The 16,072-nt window shown below is 33.7% G+C and overlaps 2 protein-coding genes and 1 long non-coding RNA gene across 3 annotated transcripts in view; 2 read left to right on the top strand and 1 right to left on the bottom strand.

Moving 5' to 3' along the window:
• LOC123872001 overlaps positions 1–16,072 on the bottom strand; it is a 71,337-nt gene that overhangs the window by 32,869 nt on the left and 22,396 nt on the right. The gene's annotated exons all lie outside the window — the stretch shown is intronic.
• Positions 4,903–14,635, top strand: LOC123872006. The gene is made up of 2 exons (XR_006797392.1): positions 4,903–4,932; positions 14,539–14,635. It is a non-coding gene; the product is annotated as an uncharacterized LOC123872006 (long non-coding RNA).
• Positions 8,655–14,184, top strand: LOC123871999. The gene is made up of 2 exons (XM_045916104.1): positions 8,655–10,293; positions 13,332–14,184. Exons 1-2 carry the CDS (start codon positions 8,734–8,736, stop codon positions 13,356–13,358), a joined length of 1,587 nt encoding a protein of 528 aa, XP_045772060.1. The 5' UTR covers positions 8,655–8,733; the 3' UTR covers positions 13,359–14,184.

Below are 16,072 nucleotides of genomic sequence, written 5' to 3'. Positions count from 1 at the left end.
CGTGGATTTAGGTTTTTAAAAATTCTGTGGGAACACTTTGATTTTCGAGAATAAAAAGTAGCAAAAGTCACTTTTCAGGTCTCCAATTTACTATACCTATGAAAAAATCACGTCAATCCGTGCATTGTAGCAGCGTGATTGAAGGACAAACCAGCAAACTATACCTACGCTTTTGCAGTTATAAGTAACTAACTAAGATACCCGCGAATTCGTTCCCGTGGATATAGGTTTTTAAAAATTATAAAACAGAGAGAATATGGACAAAAATGTATACGCAAACTAGTTTCGCAATTATTTTATTAAATAAACAATATAAAAACCCTTTCACCTACCTATTTTTTGTAGAACATTTGATCTCTTAATTATACACAAAGCAAATACGAAAAATACACCACGATAATAAAGGTTAATAGGCGAACAAAGGCCGTCTTATTCGCGATCAGAAACCTTTCCCCAGCGGCATTTTAAATTAAAATAAAATGTATGTGGGTGGAAATATTAATAAAGGTAAATCCGAAGAGAATAATAAATTGTGTACACATTGATACAAAATAAATGGACTGGATTAGTACAAGAACGTAGTAATTTTATCCAAGACTGCGTAGATTTTTCCCGACTGCAGCAAAGCTAAAAGGAAGGGTTGTAATTTTAGCAGTCTATGTATGTATGTATGTTTGTATGCAGATTCTGTGTGTTCCATCGTAGCGCCTAAACTACTGGGCCGATTTTGATGAATGAGGTGTCATCAATTGATTCGTTGTAAAGATCCGGGTGGCATAGGCTTCAATATACATCTTATACAAAAAAAATAAAAATGACAAAATTTATCAAAAAATTATTAAAAAAAGTGAAAAAAAAATTTTGCTATTGTGTCGAGTGGGATGTTAAATGAAAGAGAAGAAAATTCTGAGCTCATAAATATGTATAAATGTACATCAACATTAAAATAAACCAAGCGAGAGAAAAACCATTTTGCTCGAGTATTTCAGAGAGTAAGGTATAGGTAGCAAATGCGGTTACTAGGTACCTAATCTCGCATTATCCATCAAGAAATTCGCCAAATTTCACGTTATATCAGCCTTTATGCTTCAGAGAACATTTAAGGCAATCAATCTCGCTAATCTATCTGAATAATATTATACCTAATTGTAAACACCTTAGGAATTTAATCAATCTAAACACATGTATGGTTAGATTATAAAGTGAATGACTAAATAATATGTTTAATAATAAATTGATTACCTATGTTATCGCGTAATTTGCGTAGTTTACACGTAAAGGCGGATGTCCTTGGCAGATTAGGTTTAAAGCCGAAACTATTAGAACACATAAGGTACAGACATCATCATGATCGATCCTTTGCCGGCAAACTACTGAGCACGGGTCTCCTCTCAGAATGAGTAGGATTTAGGCATAGAGACAGACATACCTAATAATATTAGACTTAATTGAATGTCTTGAGAACAGTGCGTGTTGTGAGTAATGACTTAGGGCGTTTTCGAAAACGTTATTTTACCTAGGTGAGGTCCGCTTCCCTTCATTTAATGGCCACTAACAGAGGACTGACCATTCTTGAAAAACCTATATGTGATCAAGTCATAAATTAGAGGATTCGCCTCCGAAATAAGAAGATTGTTAAGAAATAGTAATAACGTGGATGAAACTACAGACAAACACTAGCGACAAAAATTAAAAAAAACAGTGACATGGTATTTTATTAATGGATGTTCCTCTTTCATTGTGTTTCCTTTATACAAAAGAAATAATAAATATATGAGTATAGGTACTAGTATATAAAATGAATTATAATTACTCATAGCAGGGCAATATTTTATGTATTCTTGAAACGTGCTAACAATACGAAGTAATAAAACGCACAAAAAAATCTGGAACTTTGCCAGTTAACAGGGCTCTCTCCGTCACTCGCTACATACAATCGTAGTTCCAATTTCATTTGCATATTAAGCAACCAAAGTCCATGAAATTTTGCAGACATATTCTAGAAACTAATATCTGTCTGTGGTGTTTTAGATTTTTCTAAAAATATGTAGTTTTAAAATTACAGGGGCTCAAAGATTTGTATGTGAATTTTTAAGACCGCGTAACTTTGAAACCGAATATTTTAACAGAAATCTGGAAAACCACAGACATAGATATTAGTTTCTAGAATATGTCTGCAAAATTTCATGGACTTTGGCTGCTTAATATTCAAATGAAATTGGAACTACGTTTGTATGAAGCGAGTGACGGAGAGACCCCTCTTAAGTGGCGGCGATTCCACCTTTTTGCTGTTGACAACGCTTCTTGATGGAAAACATTTTATAATACGTTTACTTTTTACAAGTTAATAGTTTTAATTACTTAAATTGAGTTCGTCTTTCCAGTGTTTTCTACTTTTGAAAAACTTTTGCCTTATCGCTTTTTATTAATAAAAAGTTGATGATTTAGAAAGGGTTAGGTACATACTTTAAGTATTATTAAGGGTGATGTGACCCAGTTTCATAATAACCAATCAATTAAGTTGGATCAGCGATATCGTCCAAGCCAGTAACTGATGGGCATAGAAATCATAAGATTATTAAGTAGGCAAGTTAATAGTGCATAAGTTCTTAGATGTAAGTATAATATGGGCAACCAACTTTTAAATTCCAAATTTAATCTTATAATTTTCTTCAATGTAACGTAAAACTGACGCACTTTTAGTCACCGTCGCGATCAAAATAATAATATCGTTAAAGTTTAACGATATTATTATTATCAAAGACAAAATCGTACTCTTCGGGTCGTATCTATATACAGCCCTATATTTTGGAAACCCAACGCATTATTATCCAAAAACTCATACGATTATAATTAATTATTATTATTTATTAATACTGACCAGTAAGGGAGTGGAAGGGACTGCACTGAACGTACGAGTATGTACATTGATGGTGAGATCTATTCTATTGAGCGCACACTGACTTTGCTTAGACTTAAGACAGAGTTAAGACAAGACAGATGTATATCTCTCACATAAATCTGTCTCGTTTTAACTCTATCTTAAATCTGAGCAAAGTCAAAGTACTTTCTATAAATATCACCCTGAGACTGTTAGGTTCAGTAAAGCCTTCGCTAACGCGCGTGAACAATATGCACAAATGCTTTCATACGTCGTTCCACTTTTTGCGGTATATGAAACTCGTGCCCTATATAAATGAAGTCAACCCTTGTTGTCACTAGTAACAATTTTACATCGTAAAATTATTTAAAACATATTAAGCTGCTGTAAAAAATGTTATTGATAGTTTTATCCCAGTCATTCCAATTCTCATTTTGCAGTGGTGCTTCCTAGATAAATACATTTTTTGTATAATCTAAATGTGGAAAAATATACCACGGGGGAAATGTCGCTACCTCTACAATGCTTTCTTTCCATTTTGCCTTCACATTATCCCAATATACCTACCTACTGAGTTATTGACTCATCCCGGTACATTTAGCTACTAAATATCACTTGCTATAATCTAATGTTTAAATAAAAAAATGACAATGGAAACACCATGAGAAAACGGGCATGCGTGAGAGTTGTCCATAATTTTCTCAAAGATGTGTAAAATCTCCCAATGTGCACTTGATAAGCGTAATGGACTATGGCTTAAGAATCTTCTCATTCTGACGGAATGATCAATAAGAGGCAGTTAATATATAAGTTGATGAAGACTATTTACTTGTTTTATACTATAGCAACTTACCACAAGTGTAAATTAAAAATTTATAACACCCCCGACAAGTGAAGGTTACAGTAATAACTAGAAAAGTGCTGATAACTATCAAACGGCTGAACCGATTTTCTTGGATTATGGCTAAGAACACTCTCGATCAAGCCACCTTTCAAACAAAAAAACTAAATTAAAATCGGTTCATTAGTTTAGGAGCTACAATGCCACAGACGGATACACAGATACACAGATACACCGATACACAGATACACACGTCAAACTTATAAAACCCTTCTTTTTGGGTCGGGGGTTAATAAAAGGTATACTTACGTTCAGCACCGTTTTTAACCCCCGACCAAAAAAGAGGGGTGTTATAAGTTTGACGCGTATATCTGTGTGTCTGTGTATCTGTGTATCTGTCTGTGGCATCGTAGCGCCTAAACGAATGAACCGATTTTAATTTAGTTTTTTTTTGTTTGAAAGGTGGCTTGATCGAGAGTGTTCTTAGCTATAATCTAAAAAAATTGGTTCAGCCGTTTAAGAGTTATCAGCTCTTTTCTAGTTTTCTTGTAGAAAAGAAGGTTAGATAACCGTTAGGTTCATAATATTATGTCAATAGACAAATGACAAGCTGTCAAGATGGACGTTGCCTAAATACATAATTATTTATTTGAAAATTATGTTTTGGAAAACTCAAATACTTTGGATCGTCGGGGGTGTTATAAATTTTTAATTTACACTTGTTAAACAAGATTATGTTGTTCCATAAAAAAATATTTTGAAATCTGTCCCGGTAGCATTATAATTTTTTAAATTTAAACTTGACGCAGGGCGAACCGGCGGCATTTCAAACTAAATTAAGGTGCAAAGTGGAGTGTTGTGTCAGAAAATTACCTGGTCATTGTGTAAAAAGCGGGTCAACTCCAAACAAAGGACTACCTAGGCTAATAACAAAAGTAATTGCTTCTGTAACAAAAGCTACCTATTTTCTGTAAAATAACCGTTTTCAATTTATTATAATATTTGTGTATGATAATAATTTTCTACAATTAATATTTATTTATTGTTTATAGTTATTTACTGTTTATTAGTCTATGATACTGATTGCGACCGATTTATTTTCACCCTCCCGGGGGTCCATTTTCGAATCAGAACCTGACAAATGGAATGGTGTACGATTCCATTTGTTTGTAGAAATCCACACTAATATTATAAATGCGAAAGTGTGTCTGTCTGTCTGTCTGCTACCTTTTCACGGCCCAACAGTTTAACCGATTCTGATGAAATTTGGTACAGAGTCAACTTGTATCCCGGGGACGGACATAGGCTACTTTTTATCTCGGAAAATCAAAGAGTTCCCACGGGATCCTAAAGACCCATCCGCTCAACTGATTTGTATGAAAGATACCGAGGTAGCTTGCGTCCATGTTATTGACATAGTCAACTTTTTATCCCGGAAAACCAAACAGTTCCCATGGGATCTTCAAAAACCTACATCCACGCGGATGAAGTCGCGGGTATCTTTTAGTGTGACTATAAAAAGTACGAAAATCGGGTTTTAATTTCTGTACTTAATCTTGTCAGAGGATATGATATTATGAGTGTGCACGTATAAACCTTCTGTGAAATGTAAATAACTCGCGAAACAACGGTGCAGTTCAAATACGGCCTACGTTAGTTAACTAGTGCAGTAAAACTATATTTTTTGTATATGTAGAAAAAAATCGTGTGCAGAGTTTGTGTTGCAGTAGAAATATGCTGTTCAAATATCAGAAAAAGTTAGTTATTTTGGGGGTTTCACTTAAAAATTTAGTCTTTCGTAGTCGTAGTAAGACTGAACAAAGTGGACGGAAAATTGAGGGAAAGTGGACTTTACAAGAGCAACAACTATTATGTCTTCAAGACTGAAGGTTTGATCTGTAAACTAGGTGCTAAGTTTTCACTTGAATAAAATATATTGACATTTAAAATCATGTCAAAGGACATTAACTTAATGAGAAATTTAAATGTACAAAGTTTTATGAAAGTATAAATTATTATTAAAATACTATCTTGCCAACTGCTTTAACAATTCATTATTGGACCATTTAGATAGCGATATCTATATACTTACCAACTTAACAATTCCAAGAGAATTCAGCCGAAGTAATATAAACTTAATATTACAGTAATTTACTGTCGGGAAGTCTTAAAGTTAACTAAAACTCCTTTCGACAACATTAAGCAGGTACAAAATATAATAGAAAAGTTTAGAAGGAAACTTCTCTCCCTCTTCGAAGTCAGATTTGTTTTAATGTTTTTATTGTACCATAGCTTTTGTATGTGACTAGGTACGCTTCTATTTAATAGATACTTTTTTATGGAGTAGCAATAATAGGTTTCAAATATATAAAATAATAAAATACTTAAATAAGAGTTTATTTAGTATACCAAAAACACAATAAAAATACCCGATGGAGACGATGGGCTGCTGGGGTGAGGAGGCGCGGGGCTTTGTGCGCGACTTGGCCGTCGTCTAAGAGAAAGAGGCTGCGATCCACGCTCTGGGGCCTACCTGGTCCAAAGGTTGTCCATCGCCATTCAGCGGGGCAATGCTGCCAGCTTGATGGACACTTTTGGTCCAGGGGCAACCAGGGGTGGTCTTTTTGACGACTATAACTAATAGGAATATTAATTATTATTTATAAAAATACATATTATCTGAATTTAACACGTCAAATAGGTACATGATCACAACTTTGATCGAGTATGAATAGGTAGGTACTAGTACCGAATTAAACACTCTACTTTTTCCTTCGATTGCGAGGAAATGAAACAGCGATACGCGACGCGACCTGTGGGTGAGCTCACTGTTATATTTCACCTCTTCTGGTCATAACGTTTGTTCTAGCCATACATCGATAAATCACCCACTGCGCGTTATTAAGACCAGAAGCAGATGCCAAATGTAGTTCGAAATATCACCCACTGCGCAAGTTCAATGTTCAACTGCATCTTACATGAATAAAGTATCAGTAGAGAGTAGAATAGAAAAAATTGAGTGCCCGTACGTCATTACTTTGAAAAACCTTATTCTCAACCGTAATCCCACACGTTTTATGGAATTATTTACAGTCATATTCAAAGAGTAATTTATTCAAACGGAATTTCCAGTCCATTTAGTCTACTCTAGCACTTTGGTTTCACTAAAGAGGGAAAGAAATGCTTTTAATAAAAGTAATTTCGGAACAAATTTACCCGATTTGCCCTGGATAAAGGTTGAATAATAATTATGGAGGGTTGCCAGAGTAATTTGTTTAAGTTGCTTCCTGGCGATGAACTGGCATACCCATTATGTATTCAAATATTAAGATATTTACGCTTATTGAATATTCATTGATATTATTGTTTACTTTTCATGTTGTGTTACTTTATTTGTTTATGAATGTTATGCTAGAAGTCTATTTCACATTGGTATACTGGTAAATCACTGCATAGTAATTACAGTTAAGTCAGCCCATCGTACTATTCGAAAACGCTAATCTCATAAGGCTGAAATGATGTTTTAATTCAAGCTATTTCGAAAAACTTTCAGGATTATTCTTATTTCAGATATTAATATAAGAATTTAGCCATGTTGGATCGTATAATATTGTAGGGATAGCACGTACAAAATGTCTCAACTTCTAATTTTATTTTATTTTATTTAGATACAAGTTAGCCCTTGACTGCAATCTCACCTGGTGGTAAGTGATAATTACGAAAGTATGTAGGTATGCTAGCACATAGAAGGCTTCCTTTAGACTTTAAAGTTTAGAAGTGCTTAGCATTGGTTTAATTTAGACTATCATCTGTTCGGAAAACAGGTTCTACGAAAATAACAGGTATTTGTTTTAGAATAAATTTTTACAGAAGTTAGAGTAAATTCTTTCCGAAAGATCATAATTTACAAAAACAGTTTTAAATAATATTATGGTTAACAAAGGCCAATTTTATATGATTAAAAAGTTGGGAAAAAAATTGTGGGAGTTAATGAAATGGTAATTGTATTTCAAGTTCATTACTAAGTAATTGGGCGAAAATTAAGGAAGATAATAATAAAGTTTCATAAGAAAGAAAATTAATACTTAATTTAACTTGATGTTAATTGCAAACGGGATCCCGAAAAAATAACTTCCGAGTGCTTGTAAACGCCCGATCACAATTTATGATCTTGTAAAATTTTATTTTATTTCCCACAAAAAAGACAAACATTTTTTGATGGCGCATATTATGATAAAAGTAAAAGCAGCATGAAGCTGATGAAATGCACAATAAAAGATAAATAACGTTTAATAACGATTAGCTAAGCGTGGTTAAGACGTCGGGGATCCGAGGTTCGATCCCGGACACGCACCTCTTTTTTTTTAATTAATAAAGAATATTAGCCATGATAATCATGACTAATACTTCCCTTTCCCCTCCAATTAAGCGTAAAGCTTGTGCCAGGAGTGGGTACGACAATAGTGCAATGGGTGGGGTTTGAACCGCCAACCTTTCGGAATTCAGTTCGCTCCTCAACCGTTGAGCTATCGAGGCTATTTTCGGTCTAAAGCAATTTAACATCACTAGGCTATCACGGCTAAGAAAGAAGTTGGTTTTAACTTCGTATGACAATGCTGACTCATAGGTATTTTATTAAACGTAAGCTTACCTTGAAACTAATTTCAGTTAGTGCTCTATCAGAGAGCTAATTCCATGAATAGCAGGCACCCTACACGCATGTTCTAGGTGTGTACTAAAAAAGGCGTACCTTCTTCCAAAGTACAAGTTCTATACTTTTACTATCTAGGGGTTAAAATAATTCCGAAAAGTATACCACACCTTTACTAAAACGAGTTGCAGCTCGCAAAATTTTTGTTCAAAATAACAAGTCCGTAATACGTTGACTTTAACTGTTTAAATATGTATGTTTCGTCGCGCGCCGAACGCTGTCAGTAGCGCTCGTTTTGTTTGTTTATTTACCGTTTGCCTATTCTTTTATACAAGGTACCCTCAAGTGAATAATAGGTTGATGTCGTTTTGTGGAAAGAACGTAGGCGGTGATGAACAAGTTCAAACATGTTCAAGAGTGGAAGACGATAGTTTAAATGTGATTTCAAGTATGGAAGTAATCGGAAATATGGAGTGCGAACAGTATATGGAGGGTAATATTACGCCGAAAGGAACAGAAAAAAGAAGACGGCCGAACAGTGATGTAATAGAGGAAAATGACATAGATGATGGATTTATTACTGTGCGTACTAGACGTTCGAAACGATTTGCTAGAAACATCACAAAACATAGTGACTTTCACAAGTCGAATAATAGTAACTTAGAAGAGCAGTATCAAGTGAGTATTACATCTAAAGAAGTTTTGCCAAAACAAATAGCTTTTGCTAAGCTTTTAAGAGCAGAAAATATTACTAATATTCTTAGAATAAAGTTCAGGAGTCCATTCAAAGTACTCATACAGTTCGGATGCAAAGAACATGCAGAGAAATTAATTCAGAATAAGAAGTTAAGTGATATGGGGTATAGGATGCAATTAGTGGATGAAATAAATGTGTCTTATGGCATAATTAAAGAAATTGATTTAGATGAAGAGGAAAAAGAATTGATGGAGAATCTTCAGTGTGACCATGAAATATTGGCTGTGAAAAGACTTAAGCGCTTATCAGACGGAAAATGGATAGATAGTGAGACTGTAAGAATATCTTTTAAAAGTCAGACTTTACCTCCGTACGTATATGGGTTTGGTTGCAGATTTGAAGTGAAAGCATATATGTTTCCTGTAACTCAATGCGCGAAATGCTGGCGGTTTGGTCACCAAACCCGTCTCTGTCCAATGAAAAAAATCGTATGCCCAAAATGCTGTTCAGATCATGAAAATTGTGAAACGACAGAATATAAATGCGTTAATTGTAAGAATGATCACATGGCAAATGACAAGACATGTCCAATATTCCTAAAAGAAAAAATGATAAGAAGAATAATGCTTTTGGAGAATTGTACTTACCGAAGAGCTCTTGAGATACATCGGAATAGCAAAAATAGAAATGAAGAATATGACAAGAGTGAATATGACAAGAGTGAAAGTGAGTGTGAAAGTACTGATCAAGATGATGATACAATGAAAGGCACAGATTTCTTGAAAAGGACTTATCGAGATATTTTGTTGACTGAGGCAACAGTACACGCAGAAAAGTCTGATACAGATGACAATATGAATAACGAAGAAGGTTCTGTTGCTAATACTATAAAGTCTAAAAATAAAAAGAAGAAAAAGAAACAGTCAAAGACAAGACCCTCAAATGAAGATCGGTTTAAGCAGAGTTCACAAGATAATGAAGAGCAACCCAAACAACATACAGAGAATGAAGCATCAAAAGAATGTAAGAATAATATATATGAAGGTAAAATTACTCTTGCATTATTTTTAAACAAAATGAAAGAAATTATTATGTCAAATAGAAAATTAGAAGAAAAGATGGTAGCAGTTGCGGAGTTTATTTTTGAAATTATTTACAAATTTATTTTTACATATTTCGAGAAGATAGATATTTTGAAGAAAGTAGTGTCACTATTTAAAAATGAGTAATTTAAAAGATTTTGTGTTGAATATAGTTCAGTGGAATTCACAAAGTATTAAGCCTAAGGTGGCCGAGTTTGAGTGTTTATTATATCAGGAAAAGGTACACTTAGCTCTTCTGAGTGAAACGTGGCTAGAACCAGATTCAGCATTGCGTATTAAAGATTATAATATATGTAGAAAGGATAGGTATGATAGTTATGGTGGAGTTTGTATTATAAGTCATAAATCTATTAAAGTAGAAGTATGCCCAATATCTATTTCAAATTCAGGTATAGAAATAGTACATATTAAAATATTAAATGTCAAAGATTTGCTTAATATAATATCAATATATTGTCCTTCAACCGTTTGTACCACTCAAGCAGACTGGGATGAATTATTTTCTAGATTTTCTCACAAAACTATTATAGCTGGCGATTTTAACGCCCATCATTCAAATTGGTCGTGTAAAGTTGATACTAGAGGTACACAATTATTTGATTCCTGTTTGGAGAACGGTTACATATCTATCAATGACAATAGTCCAACCAGGGTTAAATTAGTGAATAATAACCTTCAGCAAACATCACCTGACGTTACTTTTGTCTCGTCAGATATCGCAATTAATTTTGAATGGAAAGTTACAAACGAAAATTTGGGGAGTGATCATTTAGTCATAAAATATTCTATGAACTTTTGCGATAATTATAGATGTACAAAACTTCGTAATTTTAAAAAAGCTGATTGGAAAGGTTACAGTAATTCTGTCGAACTTTATTTGAATACTTTCTTTCAAAATAATAATGATAATAATGGTATACAACAGAGATATAATAATTTACTAGAATGCATTAATAAAGCTGCTGATGAAAATATCCCCATCATAAAAATTTGTACTAATCCTTCAGCTAAATTTCGCCCAAAACCATACTGGAATCCATCTATTTCTAAAGCAATTGCTGAGCGCAGATTAGCGTTAAAACACTTTAGGCAAAACCCTACCCCAGGAAATCTTACTGCATTAGAAGGAAAAATTATGGAGGTTAAAAAACGTATTCGACAAGCTAGTTCAAATAGTTGGTGTAATTTTTGTAGCTCAATAAATGAAACGACGTCAGCTCCTGAAATGTACAATCGCATGAGGTGGATCAAGGGATACAAACGTTCTAAGGTTTACTTCTCGTCCGAAAAAAATGAACAACTGTTGTGTAGTCTTTCCCCTGACTCAGTATCGTCTAAATGCCCATCGTTCGAGTCATCAAATTCATTAATGGAATCTATTTTTACTTTGGATGAATTGTACCACTGCTTAACCAAAACCAAAGATACCGCCCCTGGCGATGACAACATAACTTATTCAATGATTTATAATATTCCAGAAATAGCTAAATTATACCTTCTCGAAATTTTTAATATGATATATACATCTGGCTACATTCCAGTCCAATGGCGTGATATCAAAATAATACCAATACCTAAAGCAGATGGTTTAAAGCTTAGACCTATTTCGTTGATCTCATGTGTTTGCAAAATCTTTCACACTATGTTATCTAGACGCATAGAGTGGTTCGTGGAGAGCAATAAAATTTTGACTCCTAACACTACAGGGTTTAGAAGGTCTCAATCTTGTTTGGACAATGTAGCCCGGCTTGTGACGGAAGTACAGATTGGTTATACAAATAATCATCCCACTTTGGCTTGTTTTTTGGACGTAGAGAATGCGTATAATAACGTGACAGTTGAAAAAATAGTAACAAGCCTTGATGAGATTGGTGTAGGTAGAAAAATATGTATGTACTTTTGGAAGTTTCTTAATGAGAGGCATTTAAAAATCGAAGTCGGTGCTGATGCTGAGAAGTATATTTGTAGATGGACAAATAGAGGTTTGGCACAAGGTGATCCTATATCCCCTTTACTTTTCAATATTGTTACAGCAAATATATGTAGACAGGTCCAATCTGTACGTATCTCACAATATGCAGATGATTTTGTGATATATGTAAGTAGCTATAATCTTCTAGACTGCGCTAGTAAGATACAAGCAGCTTTAAATACTATTGTTATTTTATTGGAAAATATTGGTCTAAGTGTGTCTGCAGGTAAATCTAATTTTGTAATTTTTAGTAGAGGTTTAAGAAGACAACAAATTGTATTAACTATAAGTGATATAGAATTGACAAGAACCGAGTGTGTTAAGTATTTAGGATTTTGGCTCGATTGCTCCTTACGATGGAGAAGACACATCAATGAAATTTGCGGGAAAAGTGCGAAATTTTTGAACCTTCTTAAAGTATTAGCCGGGCCATCTTGGGGGATTCATCCCAAACATTTAAGACGTTTGTACATTTCCATCGTAAGAAGTAGACTCGACTTTGGCAGCTTTTTGTTCGATAATAGTTCTCATGTTAACATTTCAAAATTTGACAAAATCCAAAATCAAGCATTAAGAATAGTGGGTAGTTTTATTAAAAGTACACCAATACATGTGATGGAGTCTGAAATTGGTGTTCCTCCTTTATTTCTAAGAAGAAGATACCTTGGTATTAAGTATTGCTTGAAAGCAAAGTCTACCAGTAATACTCAAACCTTGTCATTGCTTGATGAACTACATTATCTCTGCCAGGGTGCATATTGGAACAGGAAAAAAATACCTTTGCTTGTTAAAGTATACAATGAATTAAAAAATGAAACTGTATCATCATCAAATCCTATTGAAATCTTCTCTTTAGACGTTTGGACAACTAAAATTAAAATAAAGAATGTTTTAGAGGATAGTCTTTTAAGTGTTAATACATCTAAAAAAGAATTTGACTCGGCTATTAAAATTAATATTTTAGAAGAACTTAATGCTCGGTACAAAGGGTGGCACATGCTTTATACGGATGGTTCTAAAACTGTTCAGGGTACGGGAGCAGCATATTTTGATCGCAAAAATAATAGATATGGCAAGTTTAAGACAAATTCTAATGTTTCAATAATGACCGCAGAACTGTTAGGAATTTTGGAGGCTTTAAAATATACTAGCACAATTGAAGAAAGCAAAATAGTTATTTTTACCGATAGTCGAAGTGCCATTCAGCATTTAGCTCGATGCGCCTCTGGGCACAGAGGTGTTGTGATAGCTTTTTCTATTCTTAAAATGCTGAATGACTTTCAATGTAGAGGTTCGAACATAAAGATTCAATGGATCCCGTCTCACATTGGTCTTGTTGGGAACGAGCATGTGGATAATTTGGCTAAGTGTGCAATAGAAGACGGCATTGATGTATTGATTACACCGTCTGTTTCGGAAATATTACCAAAGTTTAAAAAATCTTGCTTTGTTTTATGGAAAAATCATTTTGATAGTAAATCGGTTGAAAAAGGAATATGGTATAAAACTGTTCAGAACTTGCCTTCTATTATTCCCTGGTTTACTCATTCCCGACTGAATCGTCCGTATATCGTTGCTGCTTTGAGGTTGCGTTCTGGACACGTTCCATTGAGAAAGTTTGCATATTTGATGAAAAAAGTAGACTCACCAAATTGTTTGTCTTGTGATAAGTTGGAAGATATGCAACATTTGTTAATGGAGTGTGTTCAGAATAGTGAGTTGAGAGAACATGCCTGGTCACTATTAAATATTAAAAGCTATGAAGTTGGATTCATAAATAGTATTTTGGCCGAACCGGATTCTGTTTCGGCTAAAATCCTATTTAACCTTTATATAAAAAGTACGAAAAATAGATTAGGTACTATATAATATGTTTCAAGTTAAGAGATAGAATATAGATTAGTAATAGGTTATATAAAATTTGATTAAGTCAATTGTTAATTAGTTTAATCTAGGTTTAAGTACTATAGAACTGACATGTACAAATTGTATATAAGTTCTTTAAAATAAATAAAGATTAAAAAAAAAAAAAAAAAAAATATGTATGTTTGCTTTATATTTTTGAAAACAATGATATCAGTAGTATCAAGATGTCCTTCAAAAGGTAATATTAATTGCCAGCAGAAATCAATATAATCAGTGGTTATACGCCTCATAGAGCATTTGAGGTAATCAATCCACTTAATCTCGAACAAATAACTACTCATAATTTGTACATACCTTAGACGTTTGATTAATCTAAAGCACCTGTTACTATTGTGCCGTTAATGGATTGTTAAGCTTGGATGACAAATCTTGGTAATAATTGATTACTAATCCCAAATGCCTGTAGATACCTAGTAAGTCAGGCCTGTTTATCATTTTAATATTATAAACACACATAAATGAGAAAGTGTTTGTTTGTCGGTATGTCATTCAATGACGCCGCAACAGAACATTAATTGGCGTGATTTTTGGCACGGATATAATTAAAGACCTGGACATGACATAGGCTAAGTACTTGTTATAGCGAGAAATCAAAGAGTTCCTACGGAATTTTCAAAAATCTAAATCCACGTGGACGATAGAAAAAAATCTACCAAGTCTATTAAAGCTAATTGCCTTTATCAGCGCTGTACTAAATGCCTCTACTATTACTACCTCCGCTGTCCGTTCATCAGTCAGTTCGTCCATCTGTTTGTCTGTCAGTGGGTTGTATCTCGTGAATTTTATTGTATCTATTAAAGCTAATCGCTTTATCAGCGCTGTATTAAATGCACTGATTAAGTATGATATCTCAATTTTTAAATCCGTACCCAAAGTGTGCCAACGGAACCCTATTACTAAACGTCCGCTGTCCGTTCATCAGTCAGTCCGTCCGTCTGTTTTTCTGTCAGTGGGCTTGTATCTCATGAATTTTATTGTACAATAAGTCCTACCTATCTATTATGGGGACGATAAAGTTATTTGTGTTCCGTCAAATTTAATTTATTAGTAACAGTATGTAGTCACATAGCATTTGTAGCCATCGCTGCAGAAAATAATATAATTTAAGTCTTACAAACCACGTTCCCAAAGAAATGAATAGCATTTATATGCATTGCGCAGCTCTATATATTTTGAACACGCCAGAAACATATGGACCATGTTGTAGCAGGTTAAGCTATGAGCACACTAACAAAAAATTGCGACGTGCGTCAGGTTTGGAGAAAAAGACGAACAGTTTTTATTTTGACAAAATAATTGTCATTTTGACCGTAGAGCTGGCACTTACCTCGGCCAGCATAAAATATTATCTAGCTATTCGGTAAGGTAACTCAGTACAATGCTCTGAAACGAAGCAACTCCTTACGGTGGTTTGGATATTTTTGTGTAAGTTTTTATGCTTTAAAAATTTTGTTTTATTTAGATTTAAGTTTATTTCTTATTTCAATTGTATTTATGTCCTTACTAATGAATATTAAATATGATAAATATTATGATTTTCGTAAAAAAATTGACAGTTTTTTTCTTTACATTCCATTTTACGATGAAAATCTTTATGCCGCACTGCGCTCAACACATGACGCAATTTTTTATTGGTATGGACGTGACTTTATACATGAAGATTAACGATTGCAAATATTTTATGAAAATGCATACCTACTTGAAACAGATTATTGGTTTAATTTTAGCCGTGGAGTGAAACCCCAATTGGTTAACCATAACGAGTGCTTCATAATATACAATTACTTACCCAATTTATGGAGAGATCCAATTATTTATTCATTAATGATAATAATTTTCCTACCTTTTTAATAGGTTTAAGTTACTCTCAGAGCGAAAACAACTTATTGTACCTATCTGAATAAAAAAAACATGAAGCCATAGGTATATCAATCTGATTTTGTTATTTACATTGAGCTTACATGCGAAAGTCATTCACGTATAATCACTTGGATGAATTAA

Source organism: Maniola jurtina, chromosome 14 (genome assembly GCF_905333055.1).
Source record: "Maniola jurtina chromosome 14, ilManJurt1.1, whole genome shotgun sequence".
NCBI classification, from domain to species: Eukaryota; Metazoa; Arthropoda; class Insecta; order Lepidoptera; family Nymphalidae; genus Maniola; species Maniola jurtina.
Note: the sequence above shows the minus strand (reverse complement) of the source record. Positions and strands in the feature narration are given on the sequence as shown.